General features: G+C 36.3%; 1 protein-coding gene across 10 annotated transcripts in view; it reads right to left on the bottom strand.

The window, feature by feature from the left end:
- ABCC9 (ATP binding cassette subfamily C member 9) overlaps positions 1-18,352 on the bottom strand; it is a 142,435-nt gene extending 124,083 nt beyond the window's left edge. For 2 of the 10 annotated variants that reach the window (XM_057556565.1, XM_057556563.1), the window contains exons 1-6: positions 17,406-18,143; positions 16,937-17,051; positions 14,394-14,454; positions 12,888-13,049; positions 10,198-10,339; positions 5,235-5,356 (exon numbers count right to left, since the gene is read on the bottom strand). In XM_057556565.1, the coding sequence (XP_057412548.1) occupies positions 5,235-5,356; positions 10,198-10,339; positions 12,888-13,029 (406 nt within the window). In that variant the 5' untranslated portion in view covers positions 13,030-13,049; positions 14,394-14,454; positions 16,937-17,051; positions 17,406-18,143. Of the gene's footprint in view, positions 1-5,234; positions 5,357-10,197; positions 10,340-12,887; positions 13,050-14,393; positions 14,455-16,936; positions 17,052-17,146; positions 17,166-17,401; positions 18,147-18,183 lie in introns of those variants that run through there. The other 8 variants (XM_057556562.1, XM_057556558.1, XM_028162017.2 and 5 more) reach the window with 6 other exon arrangements.
- Positions 18,353-20,306: the final 1,954 nt, after the last annotated feature.

Genomic DNA, 20,306 nt, shown 5'->3' with positions numbered 1-20,306 from the left:
GAAATTAGAAAATATTTCAACTAAGTTATAAGGAAAATACTACAGATTAAAAAATTAAGAATTGCAACCTAAAATACTTAGAGGAAAATTTGTGGCTTTAGATATTTACTTTAGAAAAAAATTAGGTCCAAAATCAATGACCTAAGTTTCCACATTAAAAGCTAAGGAAATAACAATGAACAAAATAAAAAGATGAGAGATAACTGTGAAAGGCAATACAATAGAAAATGAATCACTGAGAAAATGAACAAATCCAACAAGGTTGATTTTTTTGAAAAGATCAAGAAAACTGATAAGTCCCCAGCTAGACTGATCAGGAAAACAACACAGATTTACCAATTTTAGGAATAAAAGAAGAGTTATCCCTACGTAGCCTATGTACTTAAAAAGTATGATCAGGGAATATCTTGAACAACTTTTATGACAATAAATCAAAAAACTTAGATGAAATAGAAATTTTCTCTATATGTGGAATCTAAAAGGAAAAGATACAAATGAACTTATTTACAAAACAGAAACAGACTCATAGACTTAGAGAATGAACTTATGGTTACCAGGGGGGAAGGATGAGGGGGAGGGATAGTTAGGGAGTTTGGGATTGACATGTACACAGTGCTATATTTAAAATGGATAACCAACAAGAAGGACCTACTGTAAAGCACAGGGAACTCTGCTCAATATTATCTAACAACCTAAATGGGAAAAGAACTTGAAAAAGAATAGATACATATATATGTATAACTGAATCACTTTGCTGTACACCTGAACTATCAACTATCACAACACTGTTAATCAACTATACTCCAATATAAAATAAAAAGTTAAGAAAATAAAGATAACTTCCCTTGAATCTAAAAAAAAAAAGGAAAATAAAAATAAGCTTATGTAATTTCAAAAAAACAAAGGAAATTTTCTCAAAAACTATAAATGCCAAAACTGCCATAAGAAGAAACAGGTACTCTGAAGAGTCTGTAATAAAGAAATAAATTTATAATTTAAAATCCCTCCTTAGTTAAAACTCCAGGCCCGGTTGATTTCACTGGTGAATTCTACTGAACATTTAAGGAAGAAATGAAATTAATCTCACACAATGTCCTTCAGAAAACAGAGAAATAGAGAACATTTTCCAATTAATCTGTGTATCCCAGCATATAAAAGCCTGACAAAGCTACTGTGAGAAAAAATAACAAACAAAACCCAGACCAATATCTCTCACAATAAATGTAAAAAACCCTAACAAACTCTAGCAATATGTAGCATGGATAACGAATCATGACAATGTATGGCTTAGCCCAGTATGCTCGGTTACTTTATCATTTGAAAAACCAATCAGTGTACATCAGCAGAAACAACAGAAATATAATTGCTACAACTGATGCAGAAAAAAAGTCTTTCAATAAAATTCAACATTTATCATGACTAAAAAAAAGAAACCCTTGAGAAAGCAAAGCTTTGCATAGAAAAAAAACTTACTTGATAAGGTCTTATATAAAAAGCCTATAATCAATTTTATAATTAAGTATGAAAGATTATTTTCCCCTAAAATCAGTAGCTAGATAAGGATTTCACTCTCACCATGTCTATTCTGCATCTTACTGGAGGTTCTACGTAGTGCAATATAGCAAGAAAAAGAAAAAAAAAAAAAGCATAAAGTTTGAAAAGAAACAAGTATAACTGTCTCTACTTTCAGATGGTATGTTTGTTTATATAGAAAATCCCAAAAAACTTACAGAGCAACAATTAAAAGTGATGAGTGAATTTCCAAGGTAGCAAGATATAAGGTCAATATAAAAAACCCATTGTATGTTACACACTGGCAGAAACAATTGGAAAATAAAATTTTAAATACACTTCCATTTATAACAGCAGTGGTAAAACAAAAAAGCTAATAATAATTTTAACAAGACATGAAAGATCTCTACATCTCTATAAAATATTGCTACAGGAAATGAAAGGAGACCTAAAAAAGTAAAGAATGGATTGTGAGACTCAACATTTTTAAGATGTCAGTTCTCCCCCAAATTGTTCTGTACATTCAGTGCGATCCCTATCATAAGCCCCCCAAGGAATTTTTTTTTTAAAGTAGGAACTGACGACCTGATTCTAACCCGTATATGGTAATAAAAAAGAACTAAAATATCCAAAACAGTCTTGGGAGAAAAACAAAGAAAACAAGCTGTATGATCGTAATACATGACTTCAAGACCTCCAAAGCTACAGTAATCAAGACAGAATAGTGATGGCATCAAAATCCATGAATGCATCAAAGGAATGGAAAATATAGAGCCAAGAAATAGATCATACTTAAACAGTCATTTGCTTTAATTTTTTCAAAGGTCCCAAAGCAATCCAATGAGAAACGGAAAGTCTATTCCACAAATGGTGCTCAAACACAGCTATACATTTGGAAAAAAAAAGAACCTTGACACCAACCTCATATACCATACACACAACTAATTTTAAATGGATCACAGTCCTAAAAATAAAAACTGGAAGTATAAAGCTTCTTAAAAAACCCAGGAGAATATGAGGGAAACATATTTTGAGGGAAGGCAAAGATTTAAGACAAAGAGAGAAATAACTATACATGAAAAAATAATAAATTATACTACATTAAAATTAAAATCTGTTCATCAAAAGACCCTGTTAAGTCAATGAGTTTGCAAGCCACAGACTGGGAGGGAAATATTCTCAAAACATGTGTCTGATGACATGCTAGTGTCTAGTATATACAAAATACTCCTACAACTCAATAATAAAAATGCAGTCCAATAAAAAGTGGGCAGGAGATATGAATATGCACTTCACAAAAATAACAAATGGCCAATAAACTCATCAAAAGTGTTCAACATCATTAGTCATCAGGGAAATGCAAATTAAAACCACAATGTGTTATTAGTACACACCCACCAGCATGGCTAAATTAGAAAGTCAAGATCACCAAACGGATGTGAAACAACTGGAATTCCCACACACTGTTAGCGAGCATGTAAAATAAACCACTTTGAGAAAAAAATCTGGTGGTTTCTTACAAATATAAACATTTATGTACCTACCCTATGACCCAGCGATTTCATTCCTAGATATTTACCCAAGAGAAATAAAACATACATTCACAAAAAACTTGTACATGCATGTTTATAGCAGCTTTTTTTCATGATAGCCAAAATCCAGAGACAGTCCAGGGGTCTACTGACAAGAGAATGGAAAAACTGTGGTGTATTTACACAGTGGAATACAACCCAACAATCACAAGAACAAAATACTGATTGATACTACATTATGGATGACCCTCCAAAAATCAGGCTGAGAGAAAGAAGTTTACACAGGAGAGTTTACACTGTATGATTCAATTTATGTGAAGTTCTAGAACAGGCAACTCTAATCCATGGTGAGAAAAAAATCGGTTAGATGTGCCTCTACAGAGATGAAAATGAGGATTGATTAGTAAGGGGCACAAGAAAATTTTCACGGATGATTACGGTGTTCTAGATCATGATAGGGTTATACAGGTGTATGCATTTAACAAACTAAGATTTCTGTACTTTGGTATGTAAATTTTATCTCACAAAAAGAACTGCAAACAGATATTTAACTTTAGCTAATAATATGCATGCTGAAATAATCAGGGAGTGACGAATAGCAATGCCTGCGACTTACTTAAAAATGCATCAAAAAATTAAGATGAATTGATGGATGAATAGGGGAGTGGAAGGATGTAGATATTTGATAAAATAAATAGAAGAAAATGTACACTGAAGAATCTAGGTGGTAGAAAAATAAGTATTCATCTAATGCTTTCAACTTTCTGTATGTTTGGTGATGTTCATAACATAATGCTGGGACAAAATTACTAGTTCTGGGTTCTTAAAATGTGTGATTCTTCTAGGTCCAAATATTTCTCTCCTAAAATAAGGACTAGCTTTTAACTCTATAAGTCCTTCCAGAAATATGATCAAATTGTGCCCTCTGTCTTGTATCTACATAAAAATTTAGAGCCGGATTCTGACTGCATTTCCTTCAAAATATTATTAAATTGCACATTTCCTTTCTAATTACATCTTATAACTCTTATATCCGCATCAGTTTTTCAGAAACTTAATGTCAAGAGTATTGAATTCCCAATGTTATATATATTTTTGCTGTTGCCTTTTTTGGGCACCTACATAATAATATCCGTAATAATATCTGCCTACAATTTTGTACCAAACAGCTTTCTATTAAGATAATTCTGACTTGGACAAGCCTTTTAAATTAATATTGAACTCTGACTACTTGTTTTTATTTGATTACCTTTGCTGAATCATATAATGTGACACAACACAGAATTAAATAATCAGCACTTATCACTTATTCATTTCAAATTTTAATGTCCTCTGGATAAACAAATAAAATAATATTTGTGTGGTTTAATCATTCCTTTTCCTAAATGCTATATTCAGTAGTCAATGTCATTTTCATCAAATAACAATCAAACGAAATCCATGAACCTTAGAAAACTGTAAACATTTATTCACACAAAAACATACAACTCTGCCTACCACTTTAGAGGACACACAGGCCCCTGCAGCCCATGCATAATCCACGTTCTGTATCTTCACCTCAGCTTTCTATATGAAAGTGTACACCAAGGAATGCAAGGATGGATCACAGTATTACATGTAACTATTTGGGATGAGTTCTTTATTTCAGCATAAAGCAAAAAATAAAATTAGGGAAACTTTAGACAGTCTCTGATTTCCACAGGACAAGAAGGCAAGAGAGGCTAATAAAAAGTAATGTTAGGCAGGATGTAGATGTGAGGGGCTATGCTTTGGGGGCATCTGCTTCTCAGGAGAGTATAGTTTTCAGCATGCAATGAACCACTCCGCTGCAGAGAGGCCCCGATGCCTCAACAGCAATTCTAGGAAGAGTGTGACATGACCACGGCATCAATGAAAGACTTGGATCTTCAGAAAATGCCTCAGGCCTCCAAACCAGAGGCAGAAACATGCAGAACTAGCTGGGGTGACTTGCTCATCAGATGTCCTGAGGGGATAGAGTTTTCACAGCCTATAATAACTCAACTTACTTCATCTCCACATTTAATGGGAGACTAAAGGAGAATTAATTATTATGGTTTTCTCATGCCTTCCAATCCCTACCCTCGCTGAGAGCATTTACTATGAGGAAAAAGAAAAACAAATAGCTCTTTGGGGAAAAAACAACAATTACAACACTTGGATCATACTTACCTAAAAGTAATTTAGGAAAATTTGATGTTTCAATATTATGATAATATACTATTGATGTTGTAGTGGCAACAAATCCCATCACGGCCGGCATGAAGAGGTGGAGATGCCGAGACTCTCGCCGTCTACAGAGAGCGGGACAGTATCAGTGTCTACAGCTGATGGTTCCAGACAACATCACATTTTGTTTCCAACTTTTTCATTAAAACGTTCTCTTAGCAATATTTAAAATACAAAATGAGGTATTTTATATACAGAATGCTACAAGAACATACAAGGAAGATTACATTGGGAGACATAATTCTACTGAAAAGACTTACCCTCACATGGAGGGTTGGGTAACTACAGCTAAACAAGATGTTACAATGCTTACAACAAAAGCAAATGTGTAACATTTCCTATATTGAAGGGCAGAACTGCTGAAATAATTTAACACCTGAAGCAAGGAAAAACAATCAGCTGAATATGAACTCTACTGTATGTTAAAGTACATTTATTCTTTTGATAGTTTTCCCAAACTTTATGGCCTTCAGTGACTTCTCCATTTTCATTAATTCATTCAACACATATGTGTTTGCTGGTCCAGACACTATTAGATTGTGGGATGCAACAGTGAACAAGACAAGATATAGTGTCTGTGGTCACAAAGTCTAGAGTCTATTGAGAAGAACAATAGGAAATAGGGAATTATAACACAGGTGAAGGGACTGGGAACGCATGCAAGGCTAGTGCCTGAGACAGAGAAAGCCTTGAGAAAGAAGTGACTTCTAAACTGAAACCTTAAGAAGAGGAATTGCTCCTCAGAGGAAGGAGAGGAAGACTGCTCCAGGTAGAGGGTCTAGATACGTCCAAGGGTACCACTACAAGCAATTCAGTGTGACTGCAAGGACACGAGACTTCATTCTGAGGGCAATAAAGAGCTTCAGGTGGATTGGAAATATGCCAGGACAGATGTGCATGGTAGACAGCCCTCAAGTCCATTTGTATTAATAATGCCATACAGTTAAACATTTACATTTTCTCAAATTATTGAAATATATTGCTACACAAACGGTATAGAGAAGGAAGTAAATAGTTCAAGAGTGAAGGAAAGAGGAAGATTTGGGAAGGTCATTTCAGAAAAGGTATAGTTGACAATGAGAACTGAAATATAAAAAGGAAGCCACTAGTCAGGAAAGTGGTGGAAGAGCACTTAAAAAACAGGGAACAGAATGTGCAAAATTCCAAGTAGTTTAATGTTCTTTAAATAGTAAGTTTGAGATCAGTTTTATTATGAAAGGCATTGTATGCCATGGTAAGGAGCTAAAATCTAATCTTGCAGAAAACAGAAATACTTTAACAGGACAGTGGTAGAATAAGATTAGGGTTTTAGAGACAGATCAATCTGGTAGTAGTGTGGATGATGGAGTTGGTAGGTACTGTGTGTGTCTGAGGTGAGGGGAGAGACACAGAAGAAGGAAAGTAGTTAGTAAACTATGGGGAGAGGCCAGGTGAGAGATGGTGAAAGCCTGAGTTGAGCTTTGGCAGCAGTAACATGAAGGAGATAATACAGTTTTTGGACAGTCTTTTTCTTCCTCCTCTTTGGACCACAGTAAGCCTTAGAGTAGTCACTTCTGGAGCAGGGTAACTTAGAGGTTAGAGTGATGAGACCTTTGCTTGGAGAAGTAATTTGCATGTATGAGTTAGGAAGGTGTTTTGCAGGTATGTTACAGGCTTACTTTAAACCATTTAACTTATGCTCCAAAGTAACTGTAATTTAATGTTGGTAGAACAGCAAATTATGAATAGCTTTAATTGCATGTTTAAAGTCATATGTTCACTTGGAAAAGACTGTCAAAATGAACAGGACTTAGCGTTAGGGTATGAGTGTGACGGTGATGGAGATGTAGAGGACAATTCCCAGGGTGCTTGGGCAGATGGCGATAAGATTTTAAGAGGAAGAGCCCATTGGAGAGAGGAATGTATGGATTGTGAAGGTGTCTAATAAACATGTAAAAGAAGATGCCTAAAAGGCAAGTGTATGTGGAGATCTGGAACATAATCAGGGACATTTGGAGTTATTAATACAAAGAGGGTAATGAAAATGTGATAGTACTATGATAGCGTAAGAGCTGGCTTAAAAACCACCCACCTCCTCCCAGAAACAGTTCAAATAATCAAAGAGAAAAAGTAGGAAATAAATAGTTCATCATTACGGAAATTAAGAAATGCTTCTAATACTCTTTAATTATTGAAGCAAAGAAAGAATCAAAAGGCCACTTAATACTTAGAAAATTTAAAAATGAGCACACTACCCATCAAGGCCTATGAAATGTGGTCAAAACCATACCCAGAAGAAAATTATAATCTTAAACATATTCAATAAGAAATTATTATAATAAATAAATTAAGTAGTCAATTCAAGAAGTTAGAAAAAGAATAACAAACAGTAAGGGAGGCAACAATAAAGGATTAATAAAGATAGCAGAAGCTACAGTAAGGGTCATATTTACTTTATTTCTTTATTAGGAATTTAATATGTTTCTTAACCATACTAGTATTTTTATTAAGATTTCTATCACATTGTAACTGCTCTACTTACAATGTAGTATAGTTTTTGAGTGTCCCAAAACCCTATTCTTTCCTTTAACCTCTATTATTTTTAGAGAAAGATTTGCAGAGTTAAGTGTTTTGGTAGAAGCATAAATACCCCATTATAGCAGAAAATCTTTAGTCAGAAAGTTAGAGAGAAAACCAAAAACTATATAGCACAGAAAACAAAAGAACAATTTCAAAAAAAAGAGAAAATGATAGAAATGAAAACCTAAATGAAAACACAGTAATAGTGAAGATTTTAATTTACACTTTTCGAATTTGATGGATTAAATAATATAAAAATAATAAACATACAAGACTGTAGCAATCCAATGAGTAAACTCAATAAAATTTTGTCTCCTATAAAGAATATATATTATTTCTTATTACTCATTAATTACTTATAAAATGATGAAATATTTGACTATAATGAAGATGTTAATGTCCCAGAAGGTACTCATTTAATAAATTACATGCTCTAATAATAAACCAATCAAATCAGATTAAAGAGCAAACTGAAAATGATTCCTAGACCTAGGAGAGTATCTCCACCAGAATCACAAATTATTTAGATAGAAATAAAAAAGAGAATACTTCTTAGGAAAACCGGTGCAAAACAAGATGTTTCAAAAGAAAAATTAATAGCTTTAATATTTGTATTACTAAAAAAGAAAATCAAATATTCAATCAGGAAAGTCTGTGCATTGTTTCACTAATTATAATGGGCATTTGTGATATTTTAGGTAAAAAACAGTTCTTAAAATTTTGTTAAAAAAAAAGGAAAGAAGGAAGGCATGATCAGCAGTGTCAAATATAATAAGTATGTTAAAGAGGAAAAGATGTCCATGAAGGCATCATTAATGTTCTCTGGGATACTTGCAGAAGCAGTTTCCAGAATAGGACAAGGCATGAGAGAAAGCAAACAAAATCTTTGGGTTCAGAAGTAACTGGGAGATGTCTTTTGGAGAGTCCCGGATGAAAAGGGGAAGGAGAAGAGTCTGCAGCAAAAGAATGGGAGAGGGTAGCACAAGATCAAAGGTGTATTTCTGCTTGTTTTTAGCATGGGTCTCTTATATCACTACAGCTATAAAAAAAGGTTCCGTCATTAGCACATGTCCTCATTATTAGCTCAGCCTCTGTCCTAAGTCTCTGACTGAATCTACACATCAACCATGAGGTTGGAAAGGAGGACTCATCCTTGCCCACACGATGTCAAGCTTTTAGGACACATGGGACTTCCACTATATACAAGTACATAAAAACATGGAGAGTTAGCCTATATGTTAAGGGAATTAAAAAATGAAGACTAGAATTGGATATGCTAATACAATATAATACAAAAATGCCAAAGAGCTGTAAGCAATTCTCGATAAGATAACAGCCAATAAGCTTCTAAATGCTTGGAGAGGCGACATATCTTAGGGTCTCTGATTTTCCTTTTAATCAGAAACTAAGATGTGCACATATATGCAAAGAACTGTCATAAAACATTACAAAATAGATGGCTCCATGACAAAACTCTTGAAGTTTCATTCCTTGTTAACTGCGACAGAAGAACATAAAACTCAGGAGAGGTTCTTATTCGATAAGAGGAAAATGATTTTCGAAACTTTCTTTTTTAGACTTTAAGGACCTTTTCATATCAATTCTTCAATGAAAGATATACCATTTAGTGTAATTTCATAATCGAAGTTTTCCTATTACTTGAGTTTATTTTCTGTTACTATGTGATAAAAATATTTCTCCCACATTATGTTCAAGTTCAATAGAATTCATTACATTCTAACTGCCTAATACAAACTTCTTCTTTTATAAGAATGACAAAATTCCTTCAAAAATAGGGGTTTCATGACAAATCCTGAGTTTAAAATAGTCATGTGCTTTGCCTCAACTTGTAGCCGTATCCTCACTGGTTCTCAGACTCCTTTAATGCCTGCCTCATCTATCTTTGCTATTTTACAAAGTAAATTGAAATATCTGAGAACTGGGTATATATATTTATACATAAATATATAACCATTGGCATTATATGTTAAAATAGACAATCCTTCCTGCTATTTATATCTATTTTGAAAGATAAGGTAAACGTCAAAGTGTTTAAAAAGAGAAAACTTTCTGCCAGGGCTTTGTAGACAAAGGCGCAAAGAAACAAAGCACAGCAATGAACAGAAGCCCTAGAGATCTGAACTTGTATTATCAGAGAAAGGATGCAGCACCACAAAAATACAGACAACATGCACGTTTATCGTATAAAGTGGGTGACAGCTGTGGCGCCTAATAAGTTATAACCAAACAGTTAAGGCTGACTTGGTACGTTACACTCTCAACTAGTATCCATAGCAACGTACCCACTAGGATTGCGTAATCCCATTAACTAAGTGGAGTCACTTACGAATCTGAAACGATGCCTTCTGCTATTTCACACACATGCACAAATAGGAGGGCAAATGTAAGAATCCATCTCAGGTTGTGTCCAGGAAAATGAAGCCATGTATTGTGATGAATTTGTACTTTTGAGCTTTGACTCCCCCACCCTGAAAAAGGTAAAGAGATAAACAAAGGATCGATTAGAATCATGGAAATAATTTACATTGTGATATGCTGGGTGGCAGGCGGGTCCTGAAACCTTATTCCTTTCTAGGATAGCAATAGAAATCCTGGGCTATTTTCATTATGTTGAAAAAAAAAAAAGAACAACTTCAATTAATTTTTCCAAGACTGCCTAGGTTAACACGTTAACATTTGTTGCCTTGCTCAGGAATAACACAAACTCTGGTTATTTCATGCTCATTAAGCTCTTACTGACAGGTCTCTGATTCACTCAAAAGAAAAATAAATTAATGATGATATTAACAAAAGCAATTTGGAGTTTCAAATCTTTCAAAAGATGGGATCTGTGGGAGGATTGACCGAAAAAAAACCCCATACTTGGGGATGAAATATAGGACCCATTGGTTGAGTCAACTCGTAATCATATGCATATCATGCAAGAAAAATGATAACCTATGACTCGGCCAGCACTATTCAGCAGTGCTAGTGGTATTTTCTCAAAGAAAGCTAAAGCGTTGTTGATTGACAAGCTTTTAAGGAGGCTCAAGAACATTATAGGTTCACCCTGAGCTCCTCACTGAAGAAAAGAATTAGTTACCAGATTACGTTTTAGTAAAATTTTGATGGTTTCCCCTCAAAAACACAGAGTAATGTCAACTCATATATGAGATGCTAAGAAAGGACCCCACTCTTGTCTCTTTTGTCACCGTTATTTTCTCAGTTTTTTGACTATAGAGAAACCCCACGTACTTCAAGAATGAATGGGGGTGTGTGCTAGAAGTACTGAAGAAAGAAATTTCTGTATTTCTGGACAAAAGGGACCCCTAAAGCATTCTTTGAAAAGAATACTGATTCATATCTTAGTTGTTCATTATTTGAAAATTAGTTACATTTCGCATATTCTACTAGAATTTATGCTGTAAACTCCTGCAGGCAAGCTCTGTCTTTTTTCTCAACATTGCCATTTTCCTTATACCTGACACTTCCTTGAGATTTATTTATGATTTCTCACTAACTCAAGTAGCCAGTGTTATGGATCAGTAGCCTGCATTTTTCTCCACCATTTCCCTTTGACAATGTTAATTCCAATTCCACTTGATTCAAATACCCTTTTGCCAGCCTCTGTGTTCCCTGCTAGACATGCAAACAGGACTGTAATAATAATTGCTCTCAATAAGTTAACTGGATGTCAAAAAGGAATTATTAACTGTACAATTGCAATAAAAAACAATGTTCTACTTTTGGCCAAAGGGCATTCTTAATGTCCTACAAATGCCTCCACACATACAACAAGAAGTCCTGGTCCCAATATATTTAATGTCTATGCATTTGTTTGACATGAATAACTATGTACCAAGAGTTATGTTGGCATCCGCATAATATATGTCATATAACAGAAATCCTTTGGTCACTGTTAGAATGCTAGGTACATAGTAATCTCTCAATTAAGACTTGGTCAATGAAGAAATAAAAACTTACAAATTATTTTTAAACATTTCTTTAAAGCAGATCCTTAAATTATGCTTGCTTGCTTAAGAAAACAGTCTGCTTGTTTTTTCATTTATTTTTATGAGCAAAATCATGCATGGGAATATTAAGCACCAAATTCAAAATAGTGGTTACCTCTTTTGAAAGGACAGTAACATAGGATGCAGGAAGAGTAAGAGGATCAGGAAATGGCATTCATACTTTTAGATTCCTTAAAGTGAGTGTGGTAAAGTCAATAAATGTTTATTACATTAACCTCTGTCATTTTTATATATGAAAAATATTTTGTAATTTTAAAATGCTAAAAGGTCTATTTTGGTTGTTTTGGAAAAATTATACAAATTATACATAATCGCCCTAAATAATTGTATTTTGTGTGGATATATATATGTAAACTGCAAAATAATAGGGAAAACTATATTTTTACCTTCTTCCTAAATAGTTGGCACATGTACTCTTTCTACCTAAAACACACCCTATTTTTTACTTGCACGCTCTGTATCTTTCAAGTCCCCAAACATGTCACTCTATGCATTGTCCCCACCAGCCCCAAAGCGAGTTAGTTGCTCTGGCAGGCAAATGCCCAGGATAATTTGTTCCTGTATCTGTAAATGCGCTTACAAGGTGGTGTTGGCATTTCTCTTCACTTTCTGACACACTTGTTTCACTGGAAAATTCCTGTGAATATTCCAGGCAAGTACTGTGTTTTACCCATTTTTCATTCTCTTCACCTAGCACAAAGTAAGCACTCACCAAATACTTTTGATCTATCTCATATAATTCTCTTTTCCTCTTTTTAAAAAACTGCTGCTACTTGAAGTCCATTTCTAAGAAGGCATGTGACTTCTACTTTATCTATAGAATATCAGATGCCAAAAACATAAGTAATTGGAAAACGAAATACTTGCTTGTTCTTTTCCCACAGACTTACATGCTAGTGCTCATGCTGAAGAAATTACATCAACATTATACCAAATCTCAGCCATTAACAAGACTCTTCTTATAAACACTAGGTGATGAACTGTAGGACAGTAGGGTACTTACCAATAAACAATATTGGAAAAGTGATAAACAACAGGAAGACGTGAGGGACCAGGTTGAGGGCATCCACAAAACAGGGATTTTGCAACACACCATCATAGATATTATATGAAGAAATATTGTTACCACAGAATGAAAGGCTCATTTCTTCTTATATAGTTTACTCTAAAAGGGAGAGAAAGGAGGAAAAGCCTCTTATTATGAAATTCCCCTTCATTAAATTATAGCCTTAAAGAGGTGTTATATCACAAAATTAACCCCCTTTACCTTTGCAGTTGAGGAAGTAGAAAACTCTATGCCAAAGTTATTCAAGATTTACTTATCTTTAAAGGCCTTATACCTTCCATAAGGTCCACTTTTCAATAGGTATTTTTTCCAGATTAAAATATTCCATTTTAATTTGGAAAATACATAATAATTGATATCTACCAAGAGTGGTAGCTCAAAGGAGTGTTTGTCTAAATAAATAATCAAAAACCAAAAATGGTTGTTTATCAAGAAAAAGGAGGGGGAAAAATGAAACTGACTGAAGAGTCAAAATGGTGTAATATCAAATCCTTTCCCATGGTCATTCATTGAAAATGCTTTCACAAACAACTTCAGCTGGACACAATTTACTGCAACATTTCATTCATTTCAGGAAATAGTAATACAAAGAGACGATCGCGGAGGCAACCAGCATACAGCCTTTTTCTGAACAATAGAAAAATCAAGTGTTTAAGACTAATTAAATATAATTCAAGTGACAAGTTAATGAAACTACTGAGGTCCCAGGGTCACAGCCTATTCTTACATGAAATGCACCCTACTCAAGTTTTGAAACAAAGGATGCCTTTTTATTGGAAAGCTCTATTGCATTAGAGGAGAAGTGGACAAGCTTAGAGAAGAAACAGAGGTCAAGATTACACACGGTTTTCTTAGCCATTGTTGGGACTCTGGCTTCTACTCTGGATGAAATGGAGCCCCTGAGAGGGTGGAGGTCAGAGGAGTGACAAGCTCTGACTTACAACATTTTCAGTGAATTCTTACTGCTGTGCTGAAACATGGTCTAAGAGCCAGGATCTATTTCATCAAATGTGAAATGCCAGCAAGAGTTTTAGCATTCGGAAAACTTCTTTTATAATGTCTACTATTTATTTAGCACCTACTAAATTCTGGGAACTTTGCATACATTATTTAAGCCCTCAGAACAATGAAGCAATGTTTGTGGCGCTCTTCATATTTTACAGAAGATGCTATTGATGTTCAGAGAGGTTCAATAACTTGCCAACCAGCAGAGTAGCCAGAATCCACATACACATGTCTGACTATAAACTATCTTCATCCCACTCCATCACATAGCTTCCAATCTGTTTTTTTAAAGCAATCTCTTATCTATTCATATTAAAATAAGCAGCAGTTTACACTTTCAACCTCACTGGACTTTGTTTCTTTTCCACACTTATGTCACCTTGGATTCTGAGTTAGGTTATTCAAGCTTGGCAAAGGTTTAGACAACTAAAATAGTACCTTTTCTCTCTTCCCTTTCATTGATAATTGATTTACCAATGGTCACGAATCATATTTTTTCCTAGAAAAAAACAAAATGTGTTATACAGAAAAGACTGGCAACAGTAGGCAAACTATTGGAGAAATCAAAGTTTAAACAAAAATTTTATAAAACATATGAATAGAACAACTAGTTAGAAAGTCTGTGTATTAACAGTCTGTAAGTGGTCATATGGAATTCCTCTCATATTATTTCTGGTAACACTTTTTTTTCTTATGTTCTCTAGTCAAGACCTTTTTTCATCTTTTAAAAAAAAAAATGTTACATTTTTTTAAAACTTAAGATGAGGTTATATACTTGCCAAATCCTTACCAACTGTTAAGGTTCTAAGCTAGATAAGGGAATTTTTAAAAGGACTTGAGATTTTTAAACTAGCAGTAAAATGGAAGTTCTGAGTTTATAATTGTATGTTAGATGTATTTCTGGTAAAAATGAAGAAAACAGAAACTGAAAAATCATAGCTTGTAATGGAATTTTTAAGACTACATCCTTTACTTAATAGAAGTGATACAAGGAAACTTTAAGTTCACTCTTAATTGAAAGACATGTATAAACTGTTTCCTAGAACAAACCGGAAAATAATTTTTACTTTAGCTAGTTTTATAATCTTATCAAAAGTTATAGTATTCCAATTGACTACATTTATAAACCTTGATATTTCATCATGATCACTGAGCCAGATGCTAAAATATAATCTGAATTTGCAAAACATATATATACTTCATTAACGATAAGCACTGCCTGCCAGGTATTTAATCAATCCTGAAACCTACCAATTAAGTAACCTTTGGATATGTAACTGTGGAAAGAAAGAAAATATCAGAAAAGTACAACAACCTGAAAAAGTCAAAGAATATTTTTAGCCATGCACTTGATGTCTGGGACTTTAGGCCATTAATTGATTAAGTGTAAAAACACTTCTTGATACTGACCATGCACTGGGCACTAGGAGTTCAGCACTGCACATAACAGAAACAGTCCCTGTGGTCTTAGGCTATATAAATGAGACTAGATTAATCCCAAACATTCTTGGTATAATGTAAAGGTTATGATCCAAAAGACAGGGAAATATGCAATGACATAATGGCACTAAAGTGCATACTTCATACTGGTAAAGTAAAAACTTTAGAATGATGTTTTTCTACCATAATCTTAACCTCACATTTCCCCTTGGCTCCCAGCCTGTTCACTGTCTCTCTCTGCATCCCTCCTTTTGCTTTTTCTTCTGCCTCTTCCTCTATCCTTTTCCCCTTACCCCTTAGCCTTCTCCTCCCCAACACCCAGGCTGTATGCGGCACATTCTAATAACCAGCCCTTACTACAACCCAACACGGACAAAAAGAGTGAAAAAGTAAACTTATTGCAGATCTGTTGACATTGTTTGTGTTCACCTGAGGCATTTTATTCAATCAGGATTTTTCAACTAATTCTTAAATCTCCAATTGTCATTCAGGGTTTCCCTCCCAGAACCCAGGTTAAGTTGGGAATGCTTTGGGAAGGGTATAAATTGCTGCTCTTGCTGGATAAATGCTGTCACATGACACCTACAGCCCCACCCCTTCTGGAGCTGTCTAGTTCAGCCAACACTGACAGAGGCCCCAGCATCCAGGGGGAGGGAGAGGGAAGGAGGCCTGACAGGAAGATATGACATTTTTCTCCCCACAAGCATAAACCCATAGAAAGATGTTCAACTGTTTATGATAGCTGATAGGGTTGGAGAATTTGCCAATGAACTTTAAAGACAGACACCAAAAGTGAAACTTCGATTCTAGGGATGGTCTGTAGAGTAGAAAACGTAAAACAAAAATACTCCTTGATGACCAAACTTATGATTTCATGGCAAGAATACTACCCTCTCAGTATTCTTATGCCTTGAAATGTATTGGGTGAAGTTCCACACCCTCAGGACTTATAACATTTGGATTCAGTTGATGAATATAAAGTAAATAAGTGAAAACTAGCGCTCTTTTCTGTTCACCAGCAGACAGATGGAACAGCAATCCCAGAGAATTTAACATGCTGGAAACACCTGAAGAAAACATGCTAAATGCAATATAAAAAGCTTGCATTCTCACACACAATATAACTCATTCTTCAGTTATTCAGAGATTAACCAAATTATGTTGTGAGATACAAACACAACATTTTAAAGAACTTACTCAAGCCTTTATCATCATCTAGGGTATGTACAGGATCAGATCACTTAGGAAAACAAATGTAATTAAGTTATTTGAAGTTATTCAGTCCATGGTTCATAAAATACGAAGTAAAAGACATCTGTCTATCTATGTATGAATGACAGATCCAAGTAGGAAATCACAAGCAAAAAAGTCCCGACTTCTGATTTAGTGCCTGATCTGAAGCACCCATCGAAGTTCTACTGCATACCAAAGGCAACGTTGGAACAACTCAGCAGATAAGATTCCTTACACAGACACTCCAGTGATTCTTTTTTTTATTTTTTTTAATCTCACACTGGACAAATAAAGCAACAAATAAATACCTTGGGCAATCGCTTGACGCTGCTTCAAACCCCTACTGGTGCACTTGCACTTCCTTCGAAACACCGGCTTCCTACACTGTCTTAAGTGTAAAATTCAAAGCAGGACGCAGAACTCCTATAAATCAAAGAGGAACACAAATTAAGCAGATGGAAAGTTACCTCATGAACAAGACGGAAATGTCTGAGAGGGGAAAAAAAAAATGTAATAACTCCTTTCACTACATCCAGTTGGTTTAAGCAGGAGCCGACCAGAGTTTTCTAAGTAAAGCTGGAAACCTGATCTCCACGCCCTCTCTTCCCCGGCTGGGGCCCGGTCCCTTCATCCTAGAAATAGCGACGGCGACGGCGAAGCGCCGCGAGAGTGCGCGGGAGCCTTCTGGGTGCCGAAAGATAAGATCAAAATCGACAGCTGAGAGTTTTCTGTAAAATTCTGAAACGCTATTTATGTAGAAGACACGGACTCACTTACTCCGAAGGCAGCGTTTTCCTCCCCTGGCCGAAGCACGCCGGGCGCCGAGCGGATTATTTTTAGGGTGGTGGGAGATCAGCTGCTGCCTCCTATCGAGTTTCTCAATTGCACAAACTGCTCTGGGCTGAGGCGGACGCGGCGACTCCGAGGCAGGAAGCTGGGAAGAAGCCCCGAGCGAACGCCGCGCCTGGGACTGGAGACCCTCCCCACCCCCGCTCGGCCCAGCTTTCCGCCGCGGAGCGGCAAACTTGGGGCGCGCGAGACAAGGATTTTACAAGTAATGTGCGTCTCCCCAATTCATTAGACGCCGAAACTTCACAATCTACGATTCCTTTATCCCCAGAGTCGAGTTTCCCAACGTTAAAACACGCAAGGTCACTTGCACTTGTAATTTTTTTTTACCCCAGGCTCTGTATGCGCCCTTGTATTAACCACATAAAGAAGCGGATTTGGGGGTTTCACCATTTTCCCCCTGAGCGGACCGGGGAAAGGAAGGGCTCATTCCCCACGGAGGAAACGGCTGCCAGGCTGTATCCTTGCGTGGGAATGTCTCGCTTGAGCAACGCAAGCTCGAGCCGAATAATCGCCCCAGTGCCCCGGGAAACCTGGTGACTCCTCTGGACCAGTCGCCGCGCTCCCGAAGGGCGACCTTTAACCCTTGCCCCCCGAAAGTGGGGCTTTGGCTTCCCATGGGTTTACAATCAGTTCCCCTCACGCTTGGTCCCGACCAGAGAGATCATAAAGTCTCAAGGAGATAAAGTGTTTAAAATACACTCACCCCACAGGAACTCCCCAACCCGGACGCAAGCCGTAAATTTTGTCCCGGGCAACCCTCTGTAATTAACACTCGTTTTTAGCAGGGGCCAGTCAACGTGAAATGACCATTGTTTTCGTCAACTGTCCTGATCTGAGAAAGGATGGTCAGCCCAGAAGGCTGGTGCCTCCGAGGCTCTGTGCGCGACCCCCGAGGAGCACCACTCCAGGCCCGCGGGCAGCCGGAGCTGGTCCCCAGACCCCAACCCCAAACCCCAAACCCCGGCGGCCGCTCCGACTCTGCGTCAGAGCCGCCCCTCGCCCTGCCAGCCCCGGGCTTTCCCCGCGGGCGCCTCCCTCTCGGAAGGTCGCTGCTTTCCCGGGTGAGGCCCGGCCTCCTCGGCCAGCGACTGAAGCCGGGAGTCGCGGCCGCTAGGGGTCTGCGGGGCCTCGTGGGGCGACACCGGGAGGCTCCCGGAGACTCTGGGCCCGCGTACTTTGAAAACGTGGCTACTGCACCCTGGAGCTGTTTGCCGCGACGCAGGCGCAGGAAGAAAGCGCGCTTCCAGGATGGGGATCCCGGGACTGTGGTCTGAACCGTGGGGACCCCGTGAACAAGCCAGAAGGGAGACCAGAGGCTCCCAGCGCGTCTAGGAAGAGAGAACTGGAAATAAGGGGTGCAGATAATCCCCAGATACAGACTCTGAGTGTGACCACACAAAATCAAGTTGACTTTGAGATTTCATATCTATATATATATCTATATATCTATATCTATACCTATCTATCTATATATATATACATATATAAGATATATATATCTAACAAATATATATTTATATTTGTTAGATATATATATATCTAACAGATATATATATATATATAACAAGGTCATTTGTTACAATTAAAAAAAAATTTTTTTTTAATTTAAAAAAAATTTTTAAAAATTTAAAAATGCTTTAAAAAAATGTTTTTTAAGTCAAACTTTGGAAAGTATGGAAAAGTATAAGGGTGACCAATAAGCCCTCAAACTTATAAAACTACTGAAAACATTTAGTTATATTTTAACAAAAACAAAACAAGTGTAGTGTTAAAAAGCATGGATCCAGGAGCCAGCCTGCTATCAAATCCCGCTACCCTACTAGTTAGCTCAGAGATTTGGGACAAATTGCTTAATCCCTCTGTCTGTCAATTTCTTCACATATTCAATGGGATGAATAAAAAAATGCATGCTTCATAGGCTTTATGTGATGATAAATGAGGTAATCCCTTTAAAGCTCTGAAAGAGTGCCTGCCCCTTCAATAAAAGCTAAAATATGCTATTGTGATTATTTTTTCTATGCATATTTTATGTTGTTGGCAGCTGCAAAATAATTTGTCTCCTCACAGTATCTTTTAAAACAATTATTTTCTGATGGCATTTTAAAATCTTTGTAGAAATACTTTTAAATGGCTGCATCATGTTTCATTTTGTGGCTATACCATAATTTTAAATCCATTTTCTTATTGTTGGTCAGAAAGTTGCCAGATTTTCACTACCATGGTTAATCCTATGATAAACTTATTAATAAAGGGGTTTTTTTTTTTTTGTAGCAGGTAGTTTTTTTAAGATACATTCTCAGAAAAGTAATTACAGGATCAAAAGTAGTAAATATTTTTAAGGCTATAGATACAGAATGCATAACTACCTTTAGTTTGTGTAAACTCTCTCCAAACTCTACGAGATGACTTATTACACTTGCACCCAAGCCAGCAATGAATCTCTTAACGTTCTTAAAAATCTTGTAATTTCACACATAACATGTTATTAACATCCAACGTTTTTCAAATGTTCATAAACTTTTGTATTCCCTCTATAAGGATCAGCTTGTTCACATACTTGTTCATCTAATGGGTTTTAATGAAGTTCCTATCATTTTCATGAACTTTTAATAAGAGAGGGATATTAATCCTGTTTCATATATAGGACAAATATTTTTCCAATTTGTCATTTAAAACTGATGGTGGTTCTACCTTTACAAAAAATAAAAATAATTGTTTTTATACATTCTATACAGATTTATTAGAGCACACACCATGTACTAGATCATGTGCACACGGAGGTCCGTGATGAGTCCGACCTGCAGGGTCTTTGCTTTCCTGGTGCTT

The sequence above is a fragment of the Balaenoptera acutorostrata genome, chromosome 11, assembly GCF_949987535.1.
Source record: "Balaenoptera acutorostrata chromosome 11, mBalAcu1.1, whole genome shotgun sequence".
Lineage (NCBI taxonomy): Eukaryota > Metazoa > Chordata > Mammalia > Artiodactyla > Balaenopteridae > Balaenoptera > Balaenoptera acutorostrata.
Note: the sequence above shows the minus strand (reverse complement) of the source record. Positions and strands in the feature narration are given on the sequence as shown.